Raw genomic sequence first — 13,500 nt, 5'->3', positions numbered from 1 at the left:
ACCAAATTAAAGAAGTCATGGACGAGCTTTTACCAGAACAATTTTTGAGCCTTCCTTTTCTTAATTCAACAGATGACAATATTCTAGATACTGAGAATCCCATTCCTAATTGGGTAAGTGGTTTTCTCGTATTCATTCGAATCCGGTGGATAGGAACCGGTTCTCATCCATACGAAAAAACTATGTCTAGCATCGTATTATATCCAGTTTTCTACGAATATAGAAATGTACAATCATAAGATTAAAACTAGTTTTTTTAGCCGGTGCCTTCGGCACTACGGGGCTAAAAAAACTAGTTTTAATCTTATAATTGTACATTCTATATCCGCGGAAAGCCGTTTATAATACGATACGAGAAATAACTATTCTCGTATTCATTCAAATCCGGTGGATAGGAACCGGTTCTCATCCATACGAAAAAACTATGTCTAGCATCGTATTATATTCTTCGGCACCTTGGGGCTAAAAAAACTAGTATTAATCTTATAATTGTACATTCTATATCCGCGGAAAGCCGTTTATAATACGATGCGAGAAATAACTATTATAATTATTTCACATATAGGAACCATCCATTGACTAGGAATAATAAATCTAAAATGATATTTGGGGGGCAGATAAAACGGTTGTCAATTTTGATTGTCAAATTGTTGCCCCCCAAAAACAGCTGAAATTCACGTATAGGTCTCGTGATTTCTCGAAATTTTTTGGTTGTTGGTATAAGCTGGCCATTGACAGTTAAATAAATTTACAACCTATTCCTTCGGCACCTCGGGGCTAATAAACTAGTTTTAATCTTATAATTGTACATTCTATATCCGCGGAAAGCCGTTTATAATACGATGCGAGAAATAACTATTCCTGTGTATGGTCTAGATAAATATATAATCACAAATACATCAGAAGGAAAAGGAAAACTAAAAATTTCCCCTAACGTTTTCCAATTATTTAAGAGGGAGGGGGAGGGGGGGTATCAGTGCTCGGTAGGCACTTTGTGTGAAAGCATCGTCTAATTGTTTTGATATTCTCATCTAGCTATAATTTTACATTCCCTCCTGTCCGACCAAAGTCACTGGGATGAAATGTATCCAAACCGGTTTATTGCCGCGAGTCAAATTTTCTATATTTTTAGGTGTATACAATCTGCTGTGTTTATTTGCTCAGCATCGGAATTATTGGAGGCTTCGCAAATATTTTTCTAATTCATATTCTGCTTACAGAGAGAAAGGTATATAATGTTAATTGAGAAATATTTATTGGTAACTTTACAAAGTGTACCAGTTATCAAATGTCATAAAAAATGAGGGAGATGAGAAAAGGGGAAAGAAAACTTCTAAAAAAAGAGATGGATAATCCCTCATTTTTATGGCGTCACATGGCTGATTTTTGAGACACTTTGTAAAGTTACAGTTTATTGTTCTAATCAAAATAGCTTTTTTTAATGAATCATTGCTGTTACTCTATAATTACCTTTGTCTGGAGGGAATATCCTTTTTTTTTGACTGTTATTTTTTACAAAAGAGAATCCGGTAAATAATCTTTGTCCGTCGGTCCAAAGACAAATTTATTTACTATATAGCAATGTTTCGTGATTTTATACTGAATATTTACATATTCTCTCTCTTTTCTTTCTTTTTTATGACCACTGAACAACTGCTCTATAACAAACTTTGTCCGATTGTCTAATTTCTTTGTGTTTCGCTTCTTCTGGATGTTGTCATCCTTGTTGTTTCATGAAAGCTTTATGAAACCAGATGAAAATCCAAATAAATGTTTTTTTCCTTCAAATTTTTCTCAGAATAGTACGATCTTATAAAGTTCGTTAACTGCTTTTTTCAGATAATCTTTTCATTAATATTTCTATTGATTTCCAAACTTTTCTTTACAACTACTGCGGGTTCATTCAAGGACGTTCAAGCTTTTTTAATTGGGGGTGAGTAAATGATTATTACCCCTCTCAAATATTTGGGTTATAAATAAAATCCAATATAAAGGCTTCGAACTAAGGCGCAAAAAGCTAAAATTTTCGGAAACTTTTACAGTTTTTTAGGGGGGGGGGGGGGAGTAAATACCCCTCACCCCCTCATGGGCATCCTTGGGTTTATTTCACAGTAAATGTTGCCAAAATCGAACATAAAAAAGTTAAAGGCTATTAGCGGCCAAACGGCTGATACAGTAACATGCATAGAATAAGACTTTTTTATGTCCGCTGCGAGATTGTTGTGCATTTAGTAGTATTGTCCAAGCAATTCCAGATTATTTGTGGGTCAGTAAAAGCAAGGTGCAAACATAACCTGTACATTGTATCGTTTTGCCGCTAGGAGCATTTAAACATGTTTTTTTGTATGTTGGATTCTAGCAATGTTTTATTGTGTAATGTACCACAAATTTTATAAGGAAAAGTTTTAAAATTTATAGACAGATTAATGAAGGACTTATCGGGAAAAGAGTTAAATTACTTTATAAGAATTAATTAATAGATTTAATCAAAAGTTTATATAGAACAGAATTTTTGTTATTGAAAGCTTCAACTGTTTTTCTCCTTCAAAATTTCATAATTTTTATTTTAAGTTGCGTCATTTCAAATTTTTGAGTAGCATAGCCATATAAATGATAATGTCTGTTTGTCCTTCTGTAATACAAAATATTCACTCTTTCTCTCTCTCTATGGATTTTTCTATCTCTTTCACAATAATTTCTTCTTAGATTAATGGATAAGATAACGGACGATAAATGTATGTACATCCCCAATGCATGTTGAAAAAATACCCCTTCTATAGTTTAAAACTATTGGTTAAATGAATAAGGTTTGGAAAATCAGCTTAATAAACAATCTAATCAAAATTTAATGTTAGTTTTTTTAGCCATCTAATAAGAAAACATTTGATAAATCTTTGGGTACTAGTGTAATTTACTTTCCAAAATCCCCTCCCTCCCTGTAGTTTCACCACTATAGGATGTGGTTTTGCATGTCCATAAATGCTATTTGTTAAAGATATCAATGAACAAAAAAACCTTGGTTAATTAATCTGTATTTGTTTAGCTGAAAACTGATTTCTACCGCCTGCTCCTGAGCCTCATTGTTGCGGATACAATATGTCTGGCCGTTGGTATTCCTATGGATTTCACAGCGTCTTACAAGTATTATAGATAGATAGATAGATAGATAGATAGATAGATAGATAGATATATATATAGATAGATAGATAGATAGATAGATAGATAGATAGATAGATAGATAGATAGATAGATAGATAGATATATATATAGATAGATAGATAGATAGATAGATAGATAGATAGATAGATAGATAGATAGATAGATAGATAGATAGATAGATAGATAGATAGATAGATAGATAGATAGATAGATAGATAGATAGATAGATAGATAGATAGATAGATAGATAGATAGATAGATAGATAGATAGATAGATAGATAGATAGATAGATAGATAGATAGATAGATAGATAGATAGATAGATAGATAGATAGATAGATAGATAGATAGATAGATAGATAGATAGATAGATAGATAGATAGATAGATAGATAGATAGATAGATAGATAGATAGATAGATAGATAGATAGATAGATAGATAGATAGATAGATAGATAGATAGATAGATAGATAGATAGATAGATAGATAGATAGATAGATAGATAGATAGATAGATAGATAGATAGATAGATAGATAGATAGATAGATAGATAGATAGATAGATAGATAGATAGATAGATAGATAGATAGATAGATAGATAGATAGATAGATAGATAGATAGATAGATAGATAGATAGATAGATAGATAGATAGATAGATAGATAGATAGATAGATAGATAGATAGATAGATAGATAGATAGATAGATAGATAGATAGATAGATAGATAGATAGATAGATAGATAGATAGATAGATAGATAGATAGATAGATAGATAGATAGATAGATAGATAGATAGATAGAAAGATAAGAAGATAGATAGACAGACAGACAGACAGATAGACAGACATAATTACAGACAGATAGACACACACACAGCCAGATAGATGACAGATTGATAGACAGACAGAAAGACATTTTGAAATACAATTTCTGTTTTTTAGCGGAGGATGGATGTTGCCAGAAGTATATTGTGAAATAACTGCTTTTATTCTCACTTCATTAGGTAATTATATTTCATTAATCATATGCAGATAATTCATTAAACAAGAATGACAAAATCCATAAAAACGAAGCTCTTTATGCGGTTGGACAAAATATCATTAACACCTGTTACATTGTACCTTGGTCTCCTAGGAATCAGTATTCGATAAATTAGATAAATAGGACAATAATATCATACAAAAAATATTGTTTAAAAAGTTATAAGGAATCATCAAGTTTTGACGTATGGACTTTCTGGTAACGATCATAGAGTTACTAGGCGTACCTAACTATTATAGGAATTATCATGCAAAGTTTGAAATCTATATGAAAACTAACGAAAAGAGCTAACCGTCGCGGACGGACGGACTGACCCTAATTTTAGGTTAGCTTTGCTACTAAAAATACATACATGAGATTAATTGTGTACTAGTTTGTTTATATTTAAGGTACGTTTTTTTAGAATTATTTTTTGATTTTTTTGAGAGGGGGGTATAGGTTGAAATTTTAGTTTTAACTTTATGGCATCCCCTTTTCACTAAAAGAATAGATATAATGTTTCATATACATTATTTAAAAACTCAACATACAAAAAATATTTTACCCAAAAATAAAAATTGAACAGTTTTCAAGAAAGGAAAATTACATTCCTTTTTTTTTAGTAGCGAAGCTACTTAATATTGTTTGTGCTTGTCTGTTCTTCAGTAATGCTTGTTTCTTTTTATCATTCTTCAATTTTCTACTCTATTTTTTTATTATTCTTTTCCATCATTTTTACTTATTATTTTACTTGTTCAAACCTTATATGAAAAAAACTTTACTACTGTGGACATATTTTTTCTTGTTTTTTCTCTAAATTTTTCAGAGTTTGAAATGAATTCTATGGAAAAATATCTAAATAAAACTTTTCTGGAGTTTTTATCTTATTTTTCTTACTTGAGAAATGCAATTTAAAAGTAAAATTTCTTAGAATTTATAACAAGCTAAAAAATATAAAATTTTGGACATCACTTATTGGTCAGTAAGATATATAAGTTTTCCGGAATTTTAATGTTAGGGGGAGATTTGAAATCTGCATCAAATTTTGAGGATTTTTTATAAAATTCGTTTTTTGAATAATTCTTTATTTAAAAGCGGAAATGCATTTTAAGTTAATTAATTTTGACCAATAGGATAGGTGTTTTTTAAACTACCTGCGTTCTAATTGGTTGAATGATGTACGCCATCCAATCAGAGCGCAGATTTTTTAAATCCACCAATCACAGATGCCAAAATTAATTAACTAAAATTGCATTTCCGCTTTTAGATAAAGAATTATAGAAAAAACGAATTTTATAAAAAATCCTCAAAATTTGATGCAGATTTCAAATCTCCCCCTAACTTTAAAATTCCGGAAAACTTATATATCTTATTGGTCAGTTCATTCCTCCAGTATGAAGGAATAGCCATGGGTTAAAGGGTCAATTTTTACCTGTTTAAACTTACTTTATTTACAAAATATCTTGCACCATACTGAGAGCGTTTAATAGATTAAAATGAACTATTTTTTACTAGGAATGGTAACAATTTACAATTTAGCTGCCATTTCTTTCTACAGATGTTGGACCATACACTGTCAGGTTATGATTTTATACAAGCTTTGCTGATTTGCGAATTTTAAGTAACGCAGCGAAGATTTTTATAATGCCTGTAAAAAATGACACCATACAATACAAATAACCAATGATATAGTAAAGTACACAGACAAAATTACCAATGGCAGGCCATTATACATTTTAATTGACCAATGGTAGGTCACTATGGCGTCATTTTTGCCTGTAAAAAATGACGTCATACCATACAAATGACCAATGATAGTCCAATATACAGACTATATTACCAATAGCAGGCTAGTATACATTTTAATTGACCAAGTGTAGGTCACTATGGCGTCATTTTTGCCTGTAAAAAATGACCAATGATAGTCCAATACACAGACAAAATTACCAATGGCAGGCCATTATACATTTTAATTAACCAATGGTAGGTCACTATGACGTCATTTTTTATTGGCACTATTGAAAGCTTCTAGCGTAGCTACTCTTTAACTATAAGAGTGTTTCCGTTCGTCAGTGTCTTGTAATTTCTTGTTAATAATGGAATTTTATAAATTGAATATCACGAATTGCGTTACTAATGGAGAATATGTTTCTTGTTTATTTATTTATTTTAAATATTTAGATGAAATTGCGGTTCTGGTTTGTACTGATTCTAGTTTGGATGGCTGGGATAGGGGTGTCTGTGCCCCCACTCTTCAATTGGGGTAAATTTGGGGTGGAAACTAACAGGTAAAAGTTTATTTTTACAATAGCCTAGCTACTCTGTAACTTACTTTGTCTGTCTGTCTAGGGGCCAAAAAGAATTTACTCAGCTGACAGAAATTTTTTTTTTGTGTAAATGAATTCTCCTAATCAATAAACATATAAAAAACTTTTTTTTTGTAAATCACTCATTTCCCATCGAAACCATTTTCTTAGACACGTAATTCGTTGATATATAGTTATTTGCGATTTAGTTTGAATGATATATTATTACGCCCCCTAAATGCATGTAGGAGCACTTGAGGGAATGGGGTGTGGGGGATATAATTTCTTATAGGGGCGATTTTTCTTGGGAGGGTTAAGATGCCCTCCCCCAAAATAGTCCTAAACCTTTCCTGGACCTATAAGAAGCTTCGTTGTAAAGGAGAACCATACAGGTTTAGTGGTAATTGAGATATTAAGTTCCAGACAAAAAAATCCTAACTACTTTATATATTTGGAAATTGATTAGAGTTTTTTTTTTTAGAATGAGCTGTGCACCTGTTTGGTCAGCAGAAGGCAAGAACCGTGATTACAATATTTTTCTATTTGCTATTGGATTCTTTCTTCCCTTGTCTGTAATCATTATCTGCTCTGCTAAGATTCTCACTTTTATGAGAAGGGTAAGACAATTATTTGATTCATGATTAATAATTTAAGGTCTCGGCAGACGCGCGTCAGCCGCACTTTTGCAGAAAGTTTTTTTTGGGCACAAGCTGATTTGAATTTGAGGCTTAGGCGCTGCTGCCGAGCCCTGATTAATTTTGTTTAAAAGTTACATAATTTTTTACCATAAGAAGTTTCCCACATATCTTCCTAAAAAGGTTTTGACACGTAGAAAAGTTGTATACATATAATAGGTATCAAATTTATTATACCTTTTTAATGGTATAATTATTACATACTTCCTCCCGTATGAAGATCTACTTGCTTATCCCCTTGCCTCTAGTGGCTGCGCCTCTTGGAGGGAGGTATAGGATAGGATAGTATTTAAAGTTTACTAATTTAAGTTAATCTTTCATGAAAAGACAGACAGACAGACTTTGTATCACATATAAGACAGATAGATATACATATATAATCTAATTATTTTTTTTGAAAAATTAAATATGTTCACAAATCTCCTATTTTTTTCAAAATCATCTAATTATGTTGTAAAATCATTAGTATCATTCTACATTTCTGACGATTGCGAAAGCATGAAACTTTCAACAAAACGATAAATAAATTGAAGTACAAGACGTTGTATTACTACATACATAAAATATAATCTAATTATTCTTTATTTTTCTAGGCAAGAACTAAGTTTTCTTCACGGCTAATACAATCCTCTGCTTTTAAAAGAGAGGCTGAAGTTTTAAGAATGGTAAGTTATATTGTAATTTATTATCAAAAGCTTACATAAAGAATCTTTATTTCTTACAATTTTTCACGATTCTTCAAACCACCGTTACTCATTTTCTTTTTATCAAATGCTACTCAACAGTCAAACTGCTTTAAATACAATAATTTGTTTCTTTAAATTTCAAACTAAATGTGCAAATGTTTAAAACTTTAAAATATATTATTAGTAGCAAAGCTACACCATAATTCACTTTGTAAGTCCGTCAGTCAGTCAGCCCCTAACGCTAGTGAGAAAATGAGATTTTACTCGGCTGCTATTAAGATAGACATTTTCAATGGAGATTCCTAAGATAAAAGCACATATAGTCTATACATAACCTTTTCTGCATATATATTTGTCATGCTTCAAAAGACATAAGTTTACATGATCTACTTTGAGTTTTTGCCTAGTGTCTCTTTTCTTTTTCGAATATCTTTACGTTTGTCCACTTCATGATTTCTTGTGCTTCACTACTTATTGATGTTGTCATCCTTGTTTTAATATATTTATCATCAATTTTGAAATATTATTTGTATTTATGTTAAAAATAATATAAATTTTAGGTAAAAGTGTTAGTGGTTATGTTTCTGTTTTGTTGGGGCCCCTACGCTGTTCAATCTATGGCGGGAGTCTTAGGGTTTAGCAAGGTAATATTCAATACCTAAGTCCTATATTTGCGACAACTTTTAATGCACAGAAACTTACAATTTTCAACAATTACAAAAGAGCTTATATTTAAATAGAAGGGCAACTAGAATATTTTAGTGGTGTCATGGAGGAAATTTTATTTTCTCAGCAAATATTTGAGATAAACTGCTGATTTTGTTTTATGAAGATTCCCTTTTCTATATGACTTACTGTGTACGTCAGTATGTCGTTCATGCTATAAAAGAGATATGTGTATTTTTCTCTTTTTTCTCTCTATTTTTTATGACCACTGAACACCTGCTCTATAACTCACTTTGTCATATTTCATATATCACCAATATGAAATGATATTTTTCATCAACAAAATGGTATTAAACCTGATAAACCTTTTCTGAATCCACAGTCAATTAATAATTTATACCCAATATTCATTTTGAATTTTAAATTTATTGTTTTTTTTAAATTTTAGTATGTCCATCCATTGATGACAGTTTTCCCCCTTTACCTGGCCAAATCTGCCACTCTTTGGAACCCTTTCATATATTTTTACATGAACAAACAGGTAATAAATTGTAATTGTATATTAGCTACGCTACATAAAGATTTTTTTTGTCATTTTTCCATATGACTAAAAAGTGAAGTATATGGGCCATTGCAATTATTTGAATTTTTACACTAGATTTGAAATATCTTTAATTTATGAAATTGGCATTAGAAGCAGTTGCGTGCACAAACATTTGCCAGGAAATGTGAGCCTTGATTTGACTGAAAGAATGGGAAGGTAGGGGGATGTCGACACACACATTCGCACGGCACTTATCAAATGTTTATTAAATCTTTTTTTACAGTACAACTTTATTTTATGGTTGTTTTAATCCTTGTTTCGTATTTGTAAGTGAAAGTACATAATTGAGTAGCATACACAGAGTGGCTTCATCACAGGCCGTTTTAAAGATCTTAATAACCCAAAATCCTTGCACTTATGATTAGTTTAACATTAACATAAATAAGATGATAAAATAGGTGTAAACCAACTCCCGGACCTAAGTTAAACTCTCTTAAAAGAGATATTTCATTTAATAGAAGAAGATTTTTAATGTTCAAACTAAATTTACTTGTTTTTTCTTCTATTTTTTTTGTCTATTATAAAAAGCATAAAAACAGAACATTACCCCGCTTTGAACCTAAAAGTGCAAACTTTATTAAATTTAGAAAATACTTAAAGCGAGAGTTCTTATATTTCATAGAAGCATATAGCTTTAATAGTTGATATATGCAAGATAAAATACAAACTATAAATACTTGTAAAAAAAAGCGAAGTTACTCTTTAACAGAGGCGGTTATAAACGTCTATTATGTGCGTTTTGTAAGTCGTAATAAGAATAATTTTCCATAATAAATCTTGAAATTAACCCATGTCATAACAGGAAAAAATACTTTTATTTTTCATTTTTCTATCCGCAAAAGCTGTCAGTAATACCATACAAGAAATGTATATTATTATTATTGCTGGATAACTTTTCATTTTTGTCCTACTTTTGGACATAATTGTCCCTGTTATAGGTAATTTAATGACGGTTTAAAGTTGAAAATGAAAAAGATGGTGACATATACCATTGTTATACTCTGACATAATTTCCACTTGCAGCTTTCATCAATAGGGTGAAATTGCGATGAAGGAAGATTGGGTTATTATATATTTAGGAATTCTTAAAACTTGTTCTCCCCCCCGCTCTTTTTCGTTCCCCCTTTATTTGCGTAATATTGATAGTCTACGAGTGTTTATACAAATGCGCCAATTTTTCATTTAAAAAAAAAATGACATCTGTTTGGTTTTCCAGTGCAATTAAGCTTTTTTTTAGGTACAGGGAAGGTTTTTAACTAAATTGGGAGAGCGTATCTAAACCTTCCCAATTTAAAATGCCCCCCCCCCCCAATCTTTTTTTTTAATATTCCATATTAAAACTCAAATTAAAAAGTAGAAGGGAAGTTAACTTATCCCCATCCCACCTTAGGAACACCTAGAGGCTTCTAGTGGGCGTTGCCCCTAGTCTTTCTTAAAATAAAAGCTATGTCTTGCATTTTTTTTCAATTAGGTGTTTGATCACAAATTGCATATGGTAAACATATTTTTCTTATTTAATTGTTAGCCTAATAAGATAAAAGTTATGCTTGAAAATTGTTTTAATAGTTATTATTATATATTGCATTTTTAAAAAAACATGAAAATTGAGATCGAAATTTGCGTATCTTTTGTTCTCATTTGCGTCATTTCTATCTTCGGAATTTTCTTACCCGTCATCGAAATTGCACCCAAACGGGTTTACTTTACACCCAATTTAGTCCTTTGACACTGTACATACAGTGTACATAAATCTTAATTTTATTCATATTCATTTTTATTGTTTTTGGTTGTTTATCCTTAATATTTATTCATAATCAATTGCATTGTTTCTCTATGAATATTTAATACCTGTATTATAATACTGTTATTATTATTTTTTTGTTAAGTGTGTCATAAAATAAATATCTAATATAGTAAATTAAGTCAGGAATAAGGTATAACCAACAAGCGAAATAAATATAAAATAATATTTGGGGGGCAAATGGAAAGGTCGTCAATTTTGCGATGTGTTGCCCCCAAACGACAGCTGAAAAACACGTATAGGTTTCGGGATTTTTTTCCGAATTAATTTCATTATTGGTATAAGCTGGAATTAAGTGAAAATCCGATGATGTTATATTTAAATTAGATAATGTCTACAATCCACAAGCGTCTGCCCTGGTTATCCTCAACATTGGGTCTTAGTCCTCCATCAATTACTGATAACAGTCCAACAAGCAGGTAATAGCTATTCGACGCATTATATTATAAACAATTTTCCGCGGACAATAAAACTTTAAAGAGTAATTACAGTTTTTTTGTCCCAGAGGGGCTACAATCCTGGGCCAACGAAACAGGAATAAATTTATTATTTTTTATTATATGTGGAAAATTTTCTGTGATAGGATACAATGTATGATTTTTCATTACGGCTTAGAACTAGTTCTAATCTAGCGGATTTTTAAAATGAATCATTATTTTTTTAACATTTAGTTTTTAAAGTATACAGCCTTTGAAATTTATTGGGTGATTGATTCATTTTCTGGTTTTCTGATACAACCAATAGGATAATCAAAAAATAAAAGTTTAGGTCTGTTTCCTTCTACACATACAAATGAATAATTTTGTTAAAATTTAAAAAAAAACCATTTAATTATGATACATTATATATATATAACATAGTCAGCAAAATAAAGATCAATTATATAAACATTTACCTGAAAACTTATTAACTAAATTTGAATAAATATAAAAAAAACATCTAATTAGGTTTTTTTTTAGTTATTAGTATCTATTCATTTTGAAGATATATATAATTCAACTTTCATAAGTTTCAAAATTGAGCAAATCAATAGGTACACAAATATAAAAGATTGGTTAATATTGGCCAGAGAGAGCTAGAGAGGGGACAATTAGCTGTTTATTACACTAGTTCCCAAAGTTTTATAACACTTTTTTCTTATTCGTTGACTTAACAACTTTTGGGACTTTTAGTAAATTCTGATTTGTTGGATCATGGAAGATGTACATAAATTTATCTGTCATATAGCATTTCAGTTATTATATTATTTAGGAGTATGAGGATAACTTCAATAAGAAGAAGCTTAACAAAATCTATTCGAAGCTTAAGGTAAGAAATATTGGTCTATTAATTCTAAGTTGAATGTAAGACACCATAAATGTGTTATTTTCAGGGCTCGGCAGCTGCGTTATTTCATACCTTTAAATATCAGCTGGATAGCTAAACCTGTTCCTTAACAGACAATTCTTCTTTTCTGAATTATTTTTTTTGGCACACAAGCGGGTTTGAATTTGAGGCTTGTGTGCGGCTGTCGAGCCCTGGAACTCATTCTAACCACTTACTTGTAAAGGAATAACTATATGTTGCCAAAGGGAATAAATGATAGAGCTTTGTGATCTTTGGAAACTAATTTGCTGGTTATCTGTGAATTCAAATTTTATCTGCGTCTTTTAGCATTTTTTCTGATGTTTTCTTTCATAAAAATTAAGAAAATAAATATTTTTTCAGTATCAGCAAGCAGCGTCGAATTGAGAACATAGAAATGGAGACCCAACAGGGAGGGTGTAGCTCCCCAAACACTCAGGCAAACTACAGGGAAACTACACAGGGACCACCCTCCCCTTTCGTCCAGAGCACCTTCCAATACTCCTCTGTAAAAACCACTTCTCCATCATTACATAGCCAGAAATGCTCTACTTCGAAGCTACAAAATGCGCGGGAAAATGAAAATGGCGCGAAATCCAGCAAAGCCAGACCCCCAATCTTGAAGCACCATTCCTTCCCCAAACTGATAAACAATTACCCCGCCTCCAGAGGCCATTTGGTAAAATATTCATCCGCCGCCGTCCAAAATGGTGAAAATGACGAATTTTTGGTGTCGGACAGCAGTAAAATGGTTATTATATGTTCCCCGACAAAGTCCCCGGATAAAATGCTGCGGATTATAGATGTGAGTGCCCACTCTTGCCAGTCAAAGATGAAAGGAGCGCGGGTCAGAATATGTTCAGATTGTACTCCAGTTTAATTTTAGTGCTCTTTTAAAAACTTTACATCTTATAATAACTATGTGTTAAAGGGTAGTTCTTTAAAAAATAATTACTCTATTTTAAGTTTATTTCAGTGGCATGCACAGCGATTTACCTGGAGAAAATCGAGGGGAGTGTAGGGGGGGGGGGGGGGAGGATTACATAAAGCAAAAGGGGATATATTTTTCGTCAAGTGAGTGTGAGCCTTATAGTGTTTTGATGTAAATTGCTAAAAAAAATATTTCATTTGGTCAGGCATATGGAAGTTTCTTCAGACTACATGCTGTTAGACAAAAAGACAAACAAAAGGTTCTTAAAAAATGTATTGGTGAATT

The 13,500-nt window shown here is 31.2% G+C and overlaps 1 protein-coding gene across 1 annotated transcript; it reads left to right on the top strand.

Annotated features, from left to right (window-relative positions):
* On the top strand, positions 1–13,278 carry LOC145325513 (rhodopsin-like). The gene is made up of 13 exons (XM_080168492.1): positions 1–113; positions 1,133–1,228; positions 3,044–3,141; positions 4,104–4,165; positions 5,698–5,762; positions 6,364–6,470; positions 6,970–7,105; positions 7,777–7,848; positions 8,430–8,513; positions 8,984–9,076; positions 11,268–11,359; positions 12,192–12,248; positions 12,648–13,278. The coding sequence occupies exons 1-13, from the start codon at positions 18–20 to the stop codon at positions 13,162–13,164; spliced, it is 1,575 nt and encodes a 524-aa protein (XP_080024618.1). The 5' UTR covers positions 1–17; the 3' UTR covers positions 13,165–13,278.
* Positions 13,279–13,500: the final 222 nt, after the last annotated feature.

The sequence above is a fragment of the Acartia tonsa genome, chromosome 8 (assembly GCF_053477335.1).
Source record: "Acartia tonsa isolate MP-2025a chromosome 8, ASM5347733v1, whole genome shotgun sequence".
NCBI lineage: Eukaryota > Metazoa > Arthropoda > Copepoda > Calanoida > Acartiidae > Acartia > Acartia tonsa.
Note: the sequence above shows the minus strand (reverse complement) of the source record. Positions and strands in the feature narration are given on the sequence as shown.